Source organism: Manis pentadactyla, chromosome 4 (assembly GCF_030020395.1).
Source record: "Manis pentadactyla isolate mManPen7 chromosome 4, mManPen7.hap1, whole genome shotgun sequence".
In the NCBI taxonomy this organism is placed as follows: Eukaryota; Metazoa; Chordata; class Mammalia; order Pholidota; family Manidae; genus Manis; species Manis pentadactyla.
Window position 1 is genome coordinate 141,747,965 of NC_080022.1, and position 19,978 is coordinate 141,767,942.

Below are 19,978 nucleotides of genomic sequence, written 5' to 3' on the forward strand. Positions count from 1 at the left end.
AGAATTTAGTCAACCAAGGAGCCCTGCAGGGAAGGGAGACCTCTGGGAATATTGTTCAATCTGACTCAGGCTATCAACAGCAGGAATTCTCAGCCTTTTAAGTGTGGTAAAGAGATCTGTTTTCAAACGATTCCCTTCTACTCTGCGATCTGCTTCAGAAGTTAAGGTTACCCCTCCCCTCAATTCCGAGTCCTTCACAAGAGGGCTAGGCTGAGAATCGGGCGCGGCAGCAGATCAGCCTGGTAAATGAATGAACAGACCCACAACGCCCCGAATCTGAGGTTACTACCCATCTTCTACGTTCATCCTCTGAGGACGCACAGCTCCTTTGCCCAAATCCACCAGGACGCCCCACTCTCCAAAGACAATCAAGGCCTAGAAAGAGCTCTCTCCCTCCCCTACACTCGAAAACCCCCTTCCGCCATCACCTCCCCCACAACCCTTCCTTTCCGGTCAGCGCCCAGCTCCCACCTCTCCGCCCGTAGACCGCTCCCTCCCCGTCTCACTCAGTTCCCACCCCTAACGCGGCCCCGTCCTCCGCACTCTCCTCCCCTCAGAGGGGCGGAACGCTCACCTGCTCGATGGCTAGCTGCACGTCGGGCGTGAGCTGCAGCACGGCCTCCAGCTCCTCCGCGAACTCCAGTTCTTCTTCCTCCATCATCCCGCAGCCCACCCCAACCGCGAGTCGATCCTCCAGCGGCCACCCAAGCCCCAGAACCGCAACCCTCCCGCGGCGGCGCTCAGGCGATCGCCGGCTCTGACAGCCAGCCCGGCACTTCCGGGAAGCCCGGCGCTTCCGGGATCCGGGGCAGTCTGGGATAGCGGAGGACTGACCTCTGATCGCCCGGAGGAGACGGTAGGGGCAGTCCCGGGAGACTCCCCATACCGCCCTGTAGTCCAGCGGCCCCTCCCTGCCCTCACCTCACCGAAGGCGGCGTCCCCTCACTGAGGGGCCTGGTGTTGGGGAGGACCTGGCCGTCCCGGCAGGATCCCCCTGCGGCGGGGTGGGGGAAGCCCCAGCAGCGTCGCGACCCACCGGGAGCAACCCTCACTGGCCGCGAAGCTGGCGACTCTCCGGCACCAGGGCCCCCTTGGTCAGTGACAGTAGGTGACCACCTGCCATCGGGGGAGAAATGACCCCAGCTGGTAAGTGGCGATCTTGCCAAGGATGATTTGTAGGATGAGACAGAGTCCACTTGACAGGAGTTCGTTCTCCGTGTGCCAATCTGTCGGCAGTTGTCTGCGGGTATCTGCAGCTTTCTACTCGAGGCGGGGGGTAAAAGAGCCTGATTAGGCAGAGCCCCGCCGCTGGGGAAATGTTTATGACACCCTTGAGTATCTGGAGTCTTAAGTCCCATTCCACGACTCATAAGCTGTGTGATCTTGAACAAATTACTCCGTCTGCCCTGCTTGCCATACCCAGTGGTGAGGGTTAAATATACAAAGCGCTATGCAATTTTAAGCTAGGGTATCTGGGACTTTGTACCACAAAGGGAAGAGGCCAGATAACCCTGTGGAACCACTTTTCCATCAGACACTTAAGACAATGAGAGAATTGCGGGCAAAGGAAGAGTTGTTTTACCAGTTAAACACTCTGAAACTCTAAGCTGGAAGAGTCCCTGGCTCCACTGAGCTTTTTTTTTTTTTTTTTAATTTTACCAGAATTGTTTATAGTAAAGAAAAGAGAGAAGCAATATAATTTCTAACAATAAAGAAAGGCTTAAAAATATAAATCGGCCATACAATGGAATATTAACCATAAAGTCATGATTTTGAAAATTATTTAATGACATGGAAAAATGTGCTTGATATATTACAGAAAGCAAAAAAGTACACCATGGTCCAGTTTATGTGTGCATGTATTTTGCACCTATAAAAATGATAGCAAGGAAATACTACTTTTAAGATAATGGAATATATTCTTTGTACATTTTCCTTAAATATCTACAATTAACCTGTAGTTCTGTAATCAGAAAAGATGCTTTTTTTTTAAAGGAAAAGGTAATTACATCCACCTTTTCACTTTTTAACATTAAATAATTTATATATGGTAAAATTCACCCTTTTAGTTTATGCCATGAGTTTTGATAAGTGCATAGGGTCACATAACTGTCATAATTATCAAGTCCTAAAACAGTCCCATCATCCCCTGAAATTCCCTTATGTCCCACCCCCTCCCCTGGCAACCAGTGACCTCATTTCTTTCTCAATAGTTTGACTTTTCCAGAATGTCATATAAATGGAATCATACAATATGTCACCTTTTGAATCTGGCTTCTTTCACCTAATATGAGTCATTTGTGTTTCATCATTGGCAGTAGGTGGCATGCATTGGTAGTTCATTTCTTCTTGCTGAGTGGTAATCCACCATACAGATATACCACAATTTGTTTATCCATTCCCTGATAGGATATTTGGGTTGTTTCCAGTTTTTGGCAATGATGAATAAAACTGCTATAAATATTCATGTACAGATTTTTTTGTGTGAACATTAAGTCCATTGCACTTGGGTAAATACCTAGAATTGGGATTGCCAGGTTGTATGGTAGGTCTTTATAGAACTTTTATCTAAGAAACTGGTATATTGTTTTCCAAAGTGGGTGCATCATTTTTGCACTCCTACTAGTGACATATGAGAGTTCTGGTTGCTCAGAGAGTTTATTTTGCATAATGGCAATAATAACTAATATTTTCCAGGCATGCATTATCTCTTTTAATCTACATGGCAGTTCTGAGCTTGGTAGTTATCATCATTATCCCCATTTAACAGATGAGAAAATGGGGATGTAATTAAAAACAAAACAAAAAACTTACCCAAGTTCTCATAACTATTCCTGCTGTCCCTGCTGGTGATAAGGCACTAGGCCAGAAGCTGAATATTTAGCAATCAACAAAAGAGGCCAAGTGCCTGCCTCCACAGAGCTCTTTCTATGTATGAGAAGGATTTTAATACAAATAAACATTTCTGATAGGTCTAATGAAAGACAAGTAAGGCCTGTGTTAAGAGACTATATTGATAGTGTGCTGATTGGATTTGGGGGTCAGGAAAGGCTCTGAGGAAGTGATTATTCAGCTGAAGCAAAGGGTGAGGAGTGGGAATAAGGGATGACAGACAAAAGGAATGGTATATGCAAAGCCACAGGGATGGAAGAATTTGGCCAGGGTGATAGAACTTTGAAAGCCAGGGAGAATGGTATAACAGGCTGGAGAAGTGGACAGATGGTAGAAGCTCTTGAAGGTCATGTTAAGAAATGGGAAGCCTTTGAAGGATTGTAAGCAGGGGAGTGACATGACTGGATTTACCAAGCCTGTTATCAGCCCTAGTCCCCACATTTGTTTGCTTTGCTTCTGAGAGTCATGAAACCAGGATGATTATCTCCAGTACAAATTCATGCTGTCTAGTTTCCACTGACTGTTCTTTTGTGGACCCACTGTCAACTCTCGATTGCACTGCCCCTGCAGCCCCAAACTTCCAAATTCAGTTACTTCCTTTCTCCTGTGCAGATACCATAATGATTATAAGTTTGGATTTAAGAAAGTTATATAGTACAAAAAGTGTAGAAAGCTAAAAGAGCAGAGTCCATGAGCTTTAAAAAAACTGCATTAATAACAGGCTAGACTGATTTATTTATGATACACAAAAGAGGAATACCTTTAATAGAAGGAGGAAGCCTGGAAAGACATTACATGCTTTTCAGATCAATAAAATATGGAGATTGTATTACAGAGATGCAAAATTTGGGTAGGAAAATAAGGAGCATGTGATATCTCAAATGAGCTGGGCGAAAAAACACAAAACAAAGCCAAGCTCCTGTTATGCTGTGCAATGGGGTACAGCTGATGACAAAGTATTACAGAAAACGTATTTTCTACTTTGAAATTTCACCAAATAAGGCATAAATTCAGTCTCTAATGCTTAAAACACACAGACACACACAAACTAGAGGCCCCATCCTTCAACAGGCAATGCTAAAAGAATGGATTGGTAAAGGAGTACTATAGGCAATGGGATGTTCATGGGTGCTCTGAGGACAGCATCAGAATAAAATGGGAAAAAGCCCAGTAACCCCCAATGAGGAATTTTCATGTTTCTCGTGCCAGAAAAATTGTAAGTATACAGGATGGAAATGCTAAGTAGTTTTAAAACAGCCTTTGTTAATGAAATACAGTGAGATCTCTAAATTTCATGTGCTTCTGTCAGTTTAGTGTTTCTTTCCCTGCTAAAAGGAGTCTCCAAAATTCTGTTACACTTGCCACTGATTTCATTGCTTTTGAAGTAGCTGTACTGTGATATATGAAGTAGACATTGTGCAGAGTATGTTATCTTGTAAGATCAAGAAAGTGTCTTTCTTCCATTGACGTTTCCCTGTCCATGATGACCTTCTCCTAAATAGCTGGGCTTTTTGTGAAACTTCTCAAAAAAAAAATTACAGGAAATCTGAATTACCTGATCCTTACCCACAAAACGCCAGTAGCGTGGCTCCTTCCCCCAACAGTGTGTTAACCAGAAATACCCACCCACAAATTCCCAAAATGCCCCTAGGACTCTCAGGCACAATCACCTTTGATCCTGTTGTCACTCCAGGGGGCAAAAGCTCCCAGGCCAACTTGTAGTGGAGAAATATAGTTTAATTTCTACATGAAATCTTGTTCAAATGTCTTCTTGGCACTCCTTTAAGGACTGGTTTTGGTACATGGCTTTTTGTAATGACAGCTTCTTTTGCTTCCCTTCATTCCTGAGTTTTCTGAATATCCCCAAACACCGGCATTTATTCTTGATTGACATTCAGGTAGTTCCGAATGTTCCCATATCCTGGACACCCAGTTTCGTTTTGGTTGGTACTCTTGATTCTCTGTACATGCCCATTCTTGCTAAACGGATCATAATCTCCAGCTAGCTTCAGCAGCAACCCTGTTCCCACGGTCATAGCTCAGGCATTCAGTCATGCATACATGCTAGTGCTCAGATGCTTTTAAATTAGAACGTTTCCCTATTGGCTACATAGCATTCACATTCAGTAATTCCTTCACTTACTCAACAAAGTGATAATTACATAAGCCAACATGATAAATATTTTTGTGTCTAACATATTACAACAAATAAAAACACTGTTTTATAAAATTGACATTAAACTAGTACAGTCATTATAATGTAGCTACCATTATTGTGTATAACACCCTTAAGAATTTCAGAATGCCAGTGCCACATCCAGCACTGTTTTCATATTTCTTTGGCTTCACTTCTTCCTGCTGAATTCTATTGCATTCCTGAACTGGGGATCTTCAGCCACTACCCTTCTCCTGCTCTATATGGGTAGTTCCTAATCTTAATTTTGAATCTAGACCCCTCGGAGGACATGAAGAACATATGGCATGAACAAAGATCTCTATGTAGATCCTTTTCCCAGAAAAAAACACATTTGTACAACAGTTTCCATTCAATTTTAAGGGAAGAGAGATTTCAATGAATATTTCTTAAACTTTGTTTAAGCCCATGCCACCTTCTGCTCAATATAAAAATCTTGAGAACAGTTCTCCCACACATGATATTCTGATAAGAGGTATGATCCTTATCTCTATTTTACAATCACTGCAGTTGATATCTATTCTCCACCAGCCAAGAATATTTTGCCCAGCTAAACATTTTTAGGTATATATCAGAAAGCCAGCACAATGTTTTATATCCTAAATATAATTATATGTTCAAGATTCTGATAGCTTTCTCTACCCTATTGAGATTCATGGCTTTGAGAGACCACTCTTACAGACATCATTAATCTCATCCTTTATATCCACACTTGGGTTTCTCTCCTGAAGAGTCAGTCACATATTTTCAACTGCCTGTGAAAATCTTCATGTTGCTTATTCTCAAATTTCTTCTTCTCTGCCCTCAATGCCCTAAGAACGGCATTGTCTGTCGGGTTTAAAGTTTAGCATTTTACAGGCAGATATTATCCACTACACTAAGTGATAGCAAGTGGGTTAGGGACTAATACAATACAGTGTATTTGCAGAGTATCTTATGCACAGCTGAAATGTTTTCATATATTGTAGTCTTCACCATAGTCCTTGAGGTAGGTAGGACTGTAGGGTGAGGAGCCAAGGTCACGCAACTGAAGTGCTGGCCTGCTAGAGTGACACCAAGATCTGTCATGCTACAGTCTAGTACTTCTGCTCTTAAGCTTCTCCAGCCTCCTGAGCTGTCCTGTGACAGCAGAGAAAAATTTTAGGAAAATCAAAGCCATTGCTTTTCAAGAGCTTATGTGACAGTTTGACTCTTTAAAAAATGATGACCCCCCCCACCACCAAACATGTTATATGTATGTCATGTTTTTAAAAATATTGCCTTTCATGTGCTTTACATGGCAGCATGCTTTTCTTCTTCATCAAATTTCTAACTATTTCAAAATACTCATGCACATACTGATTGGCATTCTAAAGAAAGCCAAGCAGGTTTAACAATTACAGCCATTACTTTCTAGGTGCTTATTAGGGTTTTCCTTTCTTTTATATTTTTTAAATATAAATAATGAGCATTTTCTTAGGAAAACTCATGCAGAACAGGAAAAAAATGTTAAAGTCACTCCTAATTTACCTCCCCTAATATACACACTCACAAAACCAACACCCATACATACACATTTCTTTCCCCAGAGATAGCACTGTTAGTCTGGTGTTTTTCCTTCTGAACCTTTCTTTGCATGATCATATGGCAGTATATGTGCCAATTACATTTACAGTTTTTATTTGAAATCGTAAGTTATATCTCACTGTACTTACTGTTTGGTGATTTCTGTTCTTTTCCCTTTAAAAGTATGTTCTAGAGATCTTTCTATTTGGGACTATCTTTGCTTTTAATGGCTACATATTTCATGGTGTGATTATACCATAAAATATCTTAGTACTTTATTACTGAATAGATTGTTCCTAATGTTTTATTTCAAACAATACTACATCCTTATATATTTGTACCTCAACCAGCCCTGAAAAAAGTGCCTATATCCTTGTATCTTTATGTATACTGGGTATTATCAGTATTTAAAATATTTACTTATAATGATTTTATTGGCCTCTTTGTATTTTTTCTGTGTATTTCCAGTTTATACCATTTGACTAATTCTTTTGGGTCATTTGTGTTTCTCATAATTTGTAGGATCTCTGACTTTTCTGTATATTAACCCTTACTCTGCTATATACTACAAATATTTTCTTCTAAACTGTTGTCTTTTAACTTGCTAATAGTTCCTTTTAATATACACAGTTTTGTTTTTATGTACACAAATCTGTCAGTCCTTTTCTACATGAAATCTGGGTTTTATGCCTTGTTTGGGAAAGCTTTCTCCACCCTCTGAATTATAAAAATATTTTTCAAAATTTTCTAATAGTGTTACCTGTTTGACCTTTGATACATCTAGAGTTTATGTTTGGGGTGTGGCAGGCAATTTTATTAGTTTCTAGGGCAGCTATATTACTGCAGACTGGGTGCATTATGACATTTATTTTCTCACAGTTCCAGAGGCCATATCTGAAATCAAGGTGCCGGTAGGATTGACTCCTTTTTGGAGGCTCTGAGTAAGAAACGCTCTCATGCCTCTCCCCTCACTTCTGGTGGCTGCCTGCAGCCCTTGGCATTCCTTGGCTCTTGACTCATCATTCCAATCTTTCATCCCATCTTCACATCACCTTCTCTGTACCTGGGTCCTTTTTCTGTCTTTTATGAGGGTGTTCTCATTGAATTTAGGACCCACCCAAATCTAGTATGGTCTTATCTCAATCCTTACCATAATTAAATCTGCAAGGACCCCATTTCCAAATAAGATTACATTCTCAGGTTTTGGGTAGACATGAATTCTGGAGGGACATTATTCAAGTAATTTAATTTTTTCTGAAGGAAAGTGAATAGCTTCTGTAGTTTTCTTGCATAGTCCTTCTTTTCCTCCTAAGTATGGTGTGCTTGCCACAGATTAAATTTAGTGGGTCTAGTTCAGGACTGTTTTGTTCCATTGATTTATGTGTTTCTTCTTTACTGTTTTAACTGTAATTTGTAGGATGTTTTGATATATTGAAAATTCCTTCCCTCGCCCATATTCTTTATTCAAATATTTCTTGGACATTCTTACACATTTTCTTTAATTCAGATAAGCTTTACAAAGAGCTGAGTCCATTAAAAACCTATTGGGATTTTGGTTGGGATTGTGTTGAATTTATAGATCAATTTTGGGGAAATTTTCATGTTTACAATATTGAATCTTCCCTTTAGGGCCATGTTGTCCATTTATTTCAGCTTTTATGTCTTTCAGTAAAGGATTGTAGCTTTCTTCACATAGGTCTTCATATTTCTTGTTAATCATATTTCATGATTTTATTAATTTAAAAAATATTGTAAATGGTTCTCTTTTTCTATTACATTTTCCAATTGATATTTGCTGGATGGCAGCTGAATTTGTGCACAACGATTTGCTGGTTCTAACTTTTGTCAAAGGTAATTTCCTTAATGGTTTGTTGTCTTTGAATAGTTTTTAAACTTGAATTTAGAACTCACACTATTTTTAGTTAGGTACAACTATCTGCAAACAAGCTAATTTTTGCATTGATAGCAAAAGAGATGTGTTTGTGAAAGTGCTTTGCAAAATATAAAACAATACACGAAGGCAAGTACTTTATAATCACTTCTTTGTGTAAATTGTGCTTCTTACTGACAGGGATCATTATCACTGTGTACAAGAGCAAGGACTTCCCCGGGGTGTGCGGCTGTGGCCACTGTAGGAGCCAGGTACTTGGGGTGTGACTGTACTTCTTAGGTCACAGTGTGCTTTTGCAGGTAGTTCAGAGTAAAACTGAGGAAGCTGCAGTCTGGAACCTGGCGAAGGCCAGGCCTGGGTCATCTTCAATCCAATAGATGTTTATAAGAAATTTAACTGCAAGGAACTGGGCTACAGAGATACCAAGATAAACAGTTCTGTGCCTGTGCCCAGCACATAGTTTACATGTATTTTTAAATATATCTAATTCTTACAACGACCCCATGAGGTAGGTAGAGGGACCCCAGTTTTACAGAGAAGTGAAGTACTTTCCACATGCCATACAGCTTATGTGTAGCAGAGCCAGAACTGGAACCCAGGTCCTTTAATCCTAACCCCAGTGCTGTAGGTCATGGCTGCCTCCCTGACCCACAGGCCCTGCCTGTCCATCAGAGGCATGCAGAAAAAAGGGGAAACACATATATGGGTAGCAGTGCAAGACCATGTTGGCCAGATGTCCTTACAGAGTGCAAAGTCCAGGAGAAAAAAGAGGGGGGCAGTTAACTTCCTCCCAGCCATATTCTCTGTCCTAAGAGCAGGCTGCCTCTTTAGTTGTGCCATGTATCACCAAATACAATATGCCTTTTGTTGGTGCTAGCCTAAAGGGGATGATGTTCCATAAAAGGCTAGCACTTTCTTTCTGTTCGTATGCCTCATTTTACCTTTCTCCATGTTTTACAACCCTTTTCCTCTTGTTCACTTGTGAATTCCAATCTCTGGATCTGTTTCTCTATTTTCCTGTGTCTAAGGGTATATCTTGACCTTTTTATTCCCCATAACTGTATCTATCTCAGCCTCTTCCAATGGATCTTCGTCCTGTGCTGTATGTTTCTCTCTATGCCTCTTCCCATCACTTTATTTTCCCCTTTGTGGAAATAAAAGTTTCCACAAACTTTTTTGTTTGCTCTGTCTCTGCTTCAAGTGTCCCCTCTGCAGAAATGAAGTGCAGTACTAATAACTTATTTCAGAATAAAGTATTTCTTATATTAATTACTTATTTTTATATTAATAGACTTATTTCAGAATAAATAACTTATTTCAGAATAAAGTTTCATTTTCTTTGCTGTGATATTTTAAGCAGATGAGCAGATAGAGACCTCCAATTGCTCTTTCAGCTCTAGAACTCCATATGAAGATGTTTCATGTGTGAACCTCCATTGTTTTCCTATAGATACATTTTTTTCCTTCCTTTCCTGGATAGGAAGAAAATGTCCTTGATCCAGGGTAGCAGCCTGCACATCACGTTTCTTAACATTCATCCGAGTATTCTCAAGTGTTTTACAACTAAATATGGTATTTTCAATTTAAGGCTGGAGAAACCAGGGAGCAGAATGGGGAGAGTCCTGCACCGTGTCCCCTAATGGTATCCAGATTAGGGCTTAAAGTAATGGGACAGATGGGGATGAAAAAGCAGGTCATATACCCTGGTGGCAGAAGAAACCACAGAAGAATCCCAGCACAGCCCTCCAAAACTGGGAGCTTTATAAATTTCCATTTAAAGGGTGACTCTCTGATTGTAAATGAGTCTTACTTTGACATCTAGTAAACCAGATGCCACTCTTGAAACCCACAGAGAAGCATAATTAAAAACTCCTTAAATCCCAAGCCTATAGCATTAAGCATTCCTGGAAGATGAATCAGGAGCCTTGAGTTCTGACTTGAGTCTGGACACTTCATAGAGTGGCAAGTCAGTTTACCATTTCTGCATCTAAGTGTCTTCATCTACAAAACAAAAATATTATGTTCACCTACTTCACGGGGTTATTTTGAGAACCACGTGAGATAATATATGTGAAAGTGCTTTGAAAAATTATAAAATTACATATAAATATAAAATGATATTAACAATAGCAGCATCAGAGCCCATAAACCCCATGCTACACATTTATATTTGTGAGTAAACAATTAGGAACAGTGGTTATTAATCAGAAACTATATTTTGAAAAATAACTACTCTCCTTGCTTAGTTTGAAGTTATTAGTAAAGTCATTAAATACACTGACCTTGAAGGCAGAAATACTGTGTTCAGATCCCAACTCTGCCACCAGCAATGTGACCTTGAGCAATCTTTTATTTGTTCTTGGTCTCATTTTGTACACACACAGTGTGGATAACCGATTTTTCATGAAGATCCAGTGAGATAATGCATGCAAAATGTCTGAAAGAGTGCCTGGCACATATATAAGTACTCAGTAAACATTAGCTTTAAAAAGTCTCATACATTTCTCGATCAGTTGCAATGTGTCAGGCCTAATTTAGGGAACAATGAAAATACATGGCCCTGTTTCAAAAAGCTAACAGTTTGGTGGGGAAACATACATACAAATAAAAACATGCTGCTGAATAGCAAAGGTGGTTTAGGAAATGAGACTTACAAATCTGCCTGGAGGAGACAGGTAGATAGAAGTCTTTCTGGAGGAGTAAACATTTGACTCAGGACTTTTGAAGGGGGAGTAGAAGTTTGTGTAAAAAAAAAGGCTTGGTGCTTTTCATTTGGCTTTGTCATTTGCCCAAACGGTTGAAAAGCTAAGGCCTCGTGTTTATGCTTGTTGACTTTCTGGTGATTCAACCTTAACATTCTGGTGACTTTAAGAGGATGGTGTTGGAGACTGATTTTACTTGTTATTTTATATAAGTGAAATATCTGTTGTTTTGTTTTCATTTCATAGACTCCTTAAGAACTGTACCAGCAACTTCTTCCATAGGGAAGAGATTAGTTCCCACCATTTAAAAGGGTTAGCACCCTTGGTGCATGTTGCTGATCCTTTTAAGGAGAGAAGGCAGAAGGACTTGTAACCGCTTGTCCCTCTCTGGAAAAGCTGGAACTGGAGGTGACTGGGATAAATGCATAGGGAATAGAAAATGGGATGCACAGGGTTTGTTCTCCTGGAGAGAATGGAAAGTTTACAGATAGCTGTCCTTTGTCCACGTGCAAATGTTGAAAATACAGAAACCTTTGGAAGTTAGAGATACTGCCTTTAGTGGAAGAAATTTCAGGCTTTTCTTTGGGTTTTCTGTTTCCTTAATGTTGGCTAAATCCCTCATCTTAACAACATACAGGAAGATGTTAAAAGCTGTGTTTACTACATATCTGTTTCTATACCAGTAACTGCCATGTCAGAAAAACTTAATTGTTATCTAACAAACCATCTGTTACCTTACAAAAGTTACAGAATCATGAAAATTTAAAGCTGGAATAACCTTAAAAACGTAATTTAGCCTCTTCCTTTCACAAATGAGGGAACAGTGGCCCAGAGAAGCTGAGCCCAGCTGTCCCAGGGTCCTCTAATGGGACTTTTGTCAGCAGTTTGCATGATGGTGATTAGAAGAGACCCATAGTACCTTTCGATTGCAGTAGGCATAAATGAATTGTATTTTCCTCCACATTTGTCAGCTGAGGAAGATACCCAACAAAAAGCAAAGTGTAACTCTGCTAAGTCTTAAAGAAGCCAGTAATATTGAAGGTACTCTACTGATGGGTACTGAGGGAATATCAATCAATTCTGAACCATTCAAGTTTAGGGCACCTGGCCAGAGAACTTTCAAATAAGAACTTGCAGTCCTCAACAACAAAACGCTCCAAGACTGAGCGGTGTCTTGACCCAAAGGCAAGAGGCAGAACTGCAGTACGGCAGCAAATCTACCTGGATATGTAGACTGAGGAGAACTGCTGGATTCTGCAGCAGCATTTAGTAATACTCGGAGCGACCCCCCTCCGGAGAAATTACAGCAGTTGGCAGAGCGTGGAAAAGCCATCTCTGGCCCGCAGAAACCATTTCCTGGACTCTATGTAGAAGCAAAAGTGCTAGGTCGGTAAGCCAGGCGGGCAGATGGCCCCAAGCCCACGGGCCGTCTCCTTCCTGCCCCCAGAGATGCCTTCCACACCGTTCGCACCGGGCAATGCCCCTGCCCTGTTTGGGGGGGGGCGGCTCTCGGCCGAGTGCCTTCTCCTACCTGGCTCTCTCGGGGGCCCGGCTCCTTCTCCCGGGGCTGGGGAGGAGAGGAGGGCTGTGGCAGGTGCGGGGCATTTCTTTTGCAGGGCCGGTGCCGAGGGGAGGGGCGGGGTAGCGTCCGCGGTGACGGAACAGAGGCCGCGGGAGCCTCGGCCCTTCCCGCCACTGCCCGGCCCGGCGGCCGCTGGCGCGCAGCTGGTCGGGGCGCAGGTTCCGCGCACCACAGTTCGCCGCCGCCGCCCACTCGCGCGCCGGCAGGGGAACCGGGGAAGCCTCGCGGCCCCGGGACTGTGGCGACGAGACCCCGCCCCGCGCGGCCGGCTCGCGCCTATCGCGGCCGCTGTCTTGGTCACGCGGAGAGTGGGGCTGCGGGCTCGGGGCCAGCGCCCGGCGGCTGCCGGAGTCGCGGCGGGACGGGGACGGAGACGGGGCCGGGGCGGGGGTGGAGGGTGGAGGGTAGAAATAGGGGCGAGCGGGCGGCCCGCGGCCAGTCTTGGAGCCGCGCAGAGCCGACCTGAGCCAGGCCGAGGGCGCCGAGCGAGGCGGCCGACCGCTGAGCACCCATGCTGCTGACGCTGGCCTGGGGCTCACTCTTCTTCCCTGGGCTCTTCGCGCTCTGCACCTGGGGGCTGCGCCGTGCGCGGCCCGAATGGACCGACACCGACCGCGTGACGATCAGCACCAGGTACAGGCGAGGCCGCCCGCCCCGCCCGGCGGCGCGCAGGCTCCCGGGCGACCCGGCCGCGCCAGCCCCTGCGCGGAGCCGAGGGCGGAAGAGGGGGGCGACAGGAAGCGAGGGGGCTGCTCCCTGGTTCCTTGCCCCTCTCCGTGGCGCTGGCCAGAGCTCCCCGAAGACCCTGTGCGTCCTCCCGCTGAGGGCGAGGGAGGAGGTGCACGGCTGCCCACGCCGGCCAGGATGGGAAGGGAAGTTTGCCGCCGACATCTGCCAGCTGCTTTGGGGGTCAGGAGCGCGGCGGCGGCCCTACCATTTTCCTCTCCGCACAGGCAGCCTGGGAGTCAGGTTGAAGAGTTGGGGCTTTCTGCTGTCCACTGGACCGGATTGAGCGCGCTCTCCCTCTCCCCTTTTGTCTTTTCTGCCACACATCAGGCTGGTTTCTTCAGTGCAGGCTGTGTTGGCCACCGGGTCAGGGATCGTCATCATCCGCTCCTGTAAAGACGTGATCACCGACAGGTAACTCCAATACCTGGTGGAAGAAGCACAAATAGCAGCGCCGAACCTTTTTTTGAAGCTTCCACCTTTTAGTGGCTCACCGCATTAGTTCTCCATCAGCACATGCTGTTAGCTGATTAATAGGAAAACGTGGGCACCATAATTAGTTTCCATCACCTTCTCTCCTCTTGTAGCATCACCAGCTTAATAGAAAGTAAACCGAATTGGTATGCCAGAGAATGCCAGAGCCCAAGTCTGATTTAAGGTGGTGTGTTAAGAGGACAGTGTGGTTCACTGATCAGTTCTTTATATAGGTGTGAAAAATAGAAGAGGGAGTATGACTTTTGGTCCTTTTAAATGCTCTCACTGGGGTCCTGCTCTGAGGCATTCGATCGGCTAAGATATGACCAGTGTGGTTAGCAGAGCCCTTCAGTGCAAAGGAACAATTCCTCCTCCCCTTTCCTTACAAATACTGCTCTTGGCTTTCCTCTGGATTTCTTAAAGGCAATGAGAAGGTTTCTAATGCTTTCTGAAAACTGACTGACTTGTATGTGTGTTCGAGCACAGTCCAGAGGTAGGTCAGGAAATGTGTATCTAGTGAAACAAATCATAAAGACCAGGGTGGTCTACTTTTAGTATTTAGTCCTGGGCAATGGTGGCGGGTGGGTGGTTGTTTTTAAGCCATTTTTTCCCCCACCTATCTTACTAGAACTATTCTTACTTTATCCCAGTTAAGCTGAAGAGCAGTAGTCAAATGGGCAGGGAAAGTCTAACAGCCTTTGCTGGTCCTTTTCATCACACGTTCACCCTGCAGTGCCCTGCTTTTCACCTGTTGAGACTGGGATGCAAGGAGAGCCCAAATGGGGCATCTGTCTCACCGTGACCTGCAAATTTAGTCCCTGGATCTTACTTGAGATTAATCCTATTATACTTTTCATGCTTTCCTTCTTATGCCCCCTTTTTTTTTTTAAACAAAACCAATTATTGGCGATGAATTGTAGATGCTGGGAGAAGATAGGTCAAGTGACCTTGATTGCACACACCAAAGGCTAACATCATTTGCTTGGCTGGGTTCAGTTTTTGTTTTAATTGAGTGTTCTGATCATGCAGCAAGCTCTCTGACTACTCCCAGTTTGTCAGGAACAGAAATTTGAATGGCATCCTCTATACAGTATATTCACAATGTTGCAATTCCATAGATTGGCTCTGTAGGAAATCACCTGACACAAAATGAAAAATAGGTATTTGAGAGCCTTAGGCTACCATTTAGAGTCTTTGGGAGAGGAGCCCTTAACAAGTATTGCAGGTGTTTCTGATGTTCAGATAGTTTGAGAACCATTAAATTAAATTGTCAGCTCTTCCATCTAACACATGAGTGCTCAGTAAAAATTTGCTGAGTGAATCTAATCCTTCCCAGCACAGTACATGATTTCAGTTTAGATATTTTTTCCCACATACATTTGCAGTAAAATGATTAGTTATCATTTGGGAACAAAACTGTAGAAATTAGAGAGATTGCTTCTAATCTACTCTGGGACAGTCTAATAAACTCTCCCTTTGACTCAGCAAGTATTGATTTAACCCCTTTGGGCAAGAAAATGAGAATGCTGTCTTTTGTCCTGTCTTCTTTTTTGGGATCTGACTACCAGAAGGTAGTCCATGGCTCATTTCTAGACATACTGTTTCTCAATCAGTGGAATTGGGATTAGCCACGGAACTGTAGAGAAAATGGCCAGCGATTGCTTCCCAGAAACTCCTTAAAGTGGGGTTTTAAGCAGGTGGAAGAGGAAACTCCCAACATTGAGCAACTGAGCAAAGTTAAACAGGAAATATTGGATTTGGCCATCTAACCAGTTTCTTGGTGGAGCTGTTGAATCATTTGTAGAGATATCTATATCAAAGCTTGTATCACAAAATGCCATAAAAATCCATTACAAATGAGTAGCTAGATTAGGCAAATAGTGACAGCTAGTTACTTAAACACGTGGTGCTCAGTGAATTCCTGCTTTTGGCCTTTGATGCTTATGAATTTGCCCTGTAATTTAGAGGTTTTCACTCTCCGTATGTGTCAGTTTCAGCAGCATCATTGTAAAGTATTTGGAGTAAAAATAGCTGATAAGTACAAAGCTGCAGAATGTGTTTCAGACGAGGTTGGCTTTGAGTCGTCACAATTAGTATCTATAATTATTTAATGGACCTTTTGTATGTTCTCTTTCAGGCACTGGCTTGCCCGAGAATATGTCTGGCTTTTGATTCCATACATGATCTATGACTCCTATGCCATGTACCTCTGTGAATGGTACCGAACCCAAGATCAGAACCACAGACACTCCCTCACCATTTTTCAAAACTTCCTGAGAAAAAATCGCCTCATGATCACACACCACGCAGTCATTCTGTTTGTCCTTGTGCCAGTTGCACAGGTATGGCCCCAGGACATCCAGCAGCAGCCTAGGTCACTCGCTTTCTCCTATTGAGCTGGGGATCTTTACCATTATGTAGGAGTCAGGATTGCCCCTCTTTTCCTTCCCTTTCCTACTGTACCCACTCTCTGTGTGCCAGCTGCTTCCACTTATACCCCCTGCCCCCACCCAGGCATATTGTGTAGAAAAGGATTAAATCTGAAAGGTTCCTGATCTTCCCTACCCACATTATTCTTTTGAGCAAGCCCCCAGCCCTCTGTGATTCCCTAGCCTCCACCAAAGGTTCTATCTTTAGTTCATACAATACAAAAAGAACATAAAATACACATATAAAACAAAACAACACAAAAATCACTTTTAAAAAATGAGAGTAGCTCAGTCAACTGGTAAGTTTCTCTAATAGTGCCAGGGAGTACTTTCTGTGCTCTTTTGATGTCACAAAGCAAGCACATAGCCTCCTAATTTCTCCCCAGATCCATTTCCCTATTCAAACCCACCCAACAAGGAAGAGGAATGGGAATGCAGAAACTAGTAATTCCTGAGTGCCTTTTGGGTGATGGGTGCTTGGTTGAAAAGCTCACAGCTTTCTACTAATAAATTATTAGCCATATACCAGAGCTGCAGAAACTGGGGCTCTAAGAGTTTACTTATTTCATAGTGGCGCTAAGTGTCAAAGCTGCTATTCTGTTATACTACTTTCTTGGGAAGATAAAAGGAGAGGGAGAGTGCATTGCATTCTTCAAGAAGGCTCTCTTGATTGCCTTGGGACTCTACTATCTAGCATAGGGCCTGGCACATACTTTGTTGAACTGTTGGGAGCGCCCATGGCGTGACTAATTCAGATACCCAAAAGGAGGCCGCACTTCCAGCTGACATTGAAATTCAGAGAAAGTTTGGTGTGTGATGCAGCCAGGCGATCTGAAGTTGCCGCTGGATCCTAGGGACTCGACCCTCACAGTGCTACTGCTATGGAAGCAACAAGAGCCAGTGGGTCTATGCGCAGGCCCACTTAGCATTTCCTTTTCCCTTCACGGTCTCTGAGGTCATTCTCTTGGACAGCCCTCGTTAAAATTTTCCTTCCGGTGGTTCCTTGACTTCCATTCCTTATTTCCCTTTTTCCTTGCAGAGGCTTAGGGAAGACCTTGGGGACTTTTTCGTCGGCTGCATCTTCACGGCGGAACTGAGCACTCCATTTGTGTCACTGGGCAGAGTTCTGATTCAGGCATGTATGAGCGGAACAGCAGGAATGGTGCAGAGGGAATGGACTCTGCTTCCCTTGGTAGATGGCAGGGTTTTGGAGAAATCCCTTAGTGTTAGGAGTAGTGGGTTAGGAGACCCTGGAATAGATTAAAAGGTTAGTTGGTCTTCCAAGCCAGTGGGGATGAAATTGTATGTCTGATTCAAATCTGATACAATTTTTTAATATATTTTTTCCCTGGCTGCACATGCTTATCTCTATTGGAAAAACTATGAGACTATATGTATAAATACAGCAGTACTCAGTGATCTTTTCTACAAGTGTCAGAAGACTAGATGCTTGGCCTGTACTGATGTGGGACTTGGGCTGGGCATTCCCTGCAGGCCCACCCTTGGTGACCCTGCATCCTCCCTCCCTCTTCTTCTGCAGCTAAGACAGCAGCACACCCTTTTGTACAAGGTGAACGGAATCCTCACGCTGACCACCTTCTTTGCCTGTCGGATCCTTCTTTTCCCCTTCATGTACTGGTCCTATGGCCAACAGCAGGGACTACACCTGCTCCGAGTGCCATTCAATATCCCTTTCTACTGCAACGTGGCCAATGCCTTCCTCATCGCTCCCCAGATCTACTGGTTCTCTCTGCTGTGCAAGAAGGCAGCCCGGCTCTTTGACACTCCCCGAGCCAAAAAGGATGGTTAAGGGCTCCCAGGAGGCAGGCGGTGTGGGTGCCTCCTCCACTCAGTATTCTGTGGACCAAATTATGTCCTGGGTGGCTTCAGCCTATTGGGTATTGATAAGCAGATAGATGAGTTTGAGTTTTTCTAAAGAATATTCATATTACCTCCCTCTTCTAACCTACCCCTTTTGCAGAAGCACTTTTTTCTTAGTAACAACTATTGGATCCTGTCAGACCTCCATTGGCAAAAAGGTAGTTTCAATGCAAGCCCAAGGATCTTTCCTGAGGTCTTATCTGAAGGGCTCTGGGAGGTAGAGGTATGAGGTGTGGAGGTAGGTGGACCAGATGGTGTCTGGGCCCCCATCTTCCCAGCCACTCAGGGCAGTATCCACACATACTAGGCCAGTAGAAGCAAGTGGTAACTTGTTTCTTGAAATAATTTCTTGTGATGGTGGCCCAGGAGAATTGCTGTGGGTTGGTAGTTTTGTTGTTTACTAGATCAGCCATTGGTCCTTTGCCTCATCCTTTCAGCCATGTGCCAACATTGAATTCTCATGTCTACTGACTTCCAATCAGAAGTCTCATGGGCGCAGGGGGTGGCAGGAGGCAGGGATGGGAACCTGAAGCACTTGAGTAGGGAAGGAGGCCAGTAGGCTAGCACCTTTGCAGGCTGACATGGTAAGACCAGTGTCAAACTTGTGAGCTGGTTGTAAACAAGCTATTCCCTTTGAAGCATGTCCCCTCAAGCCTAGCTGCCCCCATACCCACGCACACGGGATGCTCTTGTTAAAAACCACAGGGCCAAGTGAAAAAATGATGGCTACCATGCTATTTACTGGATAACCCTGTTTGACACTGTCCTTTTCATGTGAAGTGGAAATGGACTTCTGTATTCCACACCGTGAAAATGTCTCATCTAGACTGCCTCCTGATAAGCCAGAGCTTGTGTTCCAAAGCCTGCTCCTATGTGAGTGTACTGTCATTTAGCCACAGAAGGCTGGAGAGCGAAAGTGCAAGACAGCCCTGGCCAAACTATGTCCTGTGGACTGAGTCCTTTATCTACCACTTGCAAATATGATCCTCTGGTGCCAACACTAATTGTTTCTTACCAACTAAGATGGGTTTTAGAAACTGCTACCATGAATTTTTTTTCACATGGTAGAGAAAAACTGGTTTTTGAAAGTGCCTTTTAATTCATTGTCCATGAACTTATGAAGTATTGAGTATGTGTCTCAAATTTGACTATTTCAGTCTTTAATGGGTGCCGTTTAAAAACCATAAAATGCTGTTAATTTTTTTACTGTTTTGTTTACTTTACTATCAGTGTGTCTTTATAATATAATCACCCCTGTGGTGATTAAATTGCACTAATATTTCCTGACTTACTCTCATCTGTTAAATACATCAGTACCGTCCTCTTGTAACCCCAACCTGACTTGACTGGCTGCTGTGAGCTGCTGTCTGCTCTGTGCTCATCTCCATGTAACTGGCCAAGGTGGGGTGTTGGGTGAGTGGGGGATGTGTTCAATGCTTTCAGCCTCCAGCAGGGCCTAGCTTATACCTTACTCTAATATTTCTGTGATTCATGGTTCCAAGGATACACTGCAGGGTCCTAGAGTTCAAGCCCAGGGGTCATTAACTTTAGGCTCATTCTTCTCTTCCTAGGTGAATACCAATTAGGAATTGGGAGGGTGGAGACCCAACTGTAGGCCATAGAGCTGGGTGGGTACATGAATACTGCCCCATTTTGAGTGAG

At 43.6% G+C, this 19,978-nt stretch overlaps 2 protein-coding genes across 2 annotated transcripts in view; one reads left to right on the forward strand and one right to left on the reverse strand.

The window, feature by feature from the left end:
- The window catches only part of VPS53 (VPS53 subunit of GARP complex), a 163,977-nt gene extending 163,180 nt beyond the window's left edge, over positions 1 to 797 (reverse strand). Inside the window, exon 1 of the mRNA XM_036906231.2 lies at positions 575 to 797. Within this exon, the coding sequence (XP_036762126.1) occupies positions 575 to 661 (87 nt within the window). The 5' untranslated portion in view covers positions 662 to 797. The remainder of the gene's footprint in view (positions 1 to 574) is intronic.
- On the forward strand, positions 681 to 19,519 carry TLCD3A (TLC domain containing 3A). The gene is made up of 6 exons (XM_036906233.2): positions 681 to 1,146; positions 12,319 to 13,439; positions 13,863 to 13,946; positions 16,144 to 16,348; positions 17,475 to 17,570; positions 17,976 to 19,519. Exons 2-6 carry the CDS (start codon positions 13,318 to 13,320, stop codon positions 18,243 to 18,245), a joined length of 777 nt encoding a protein of 258 aa, XP_036762128.1. The 5' UTR covers positions 681 to 1,146; positions 12,319 to 13,317; the 3' UTR covers positions 18,246 to 19,519.
- The last annotated feature ends 459 nt before the right edge of the window (positions 19,520 to 19,978 follow it).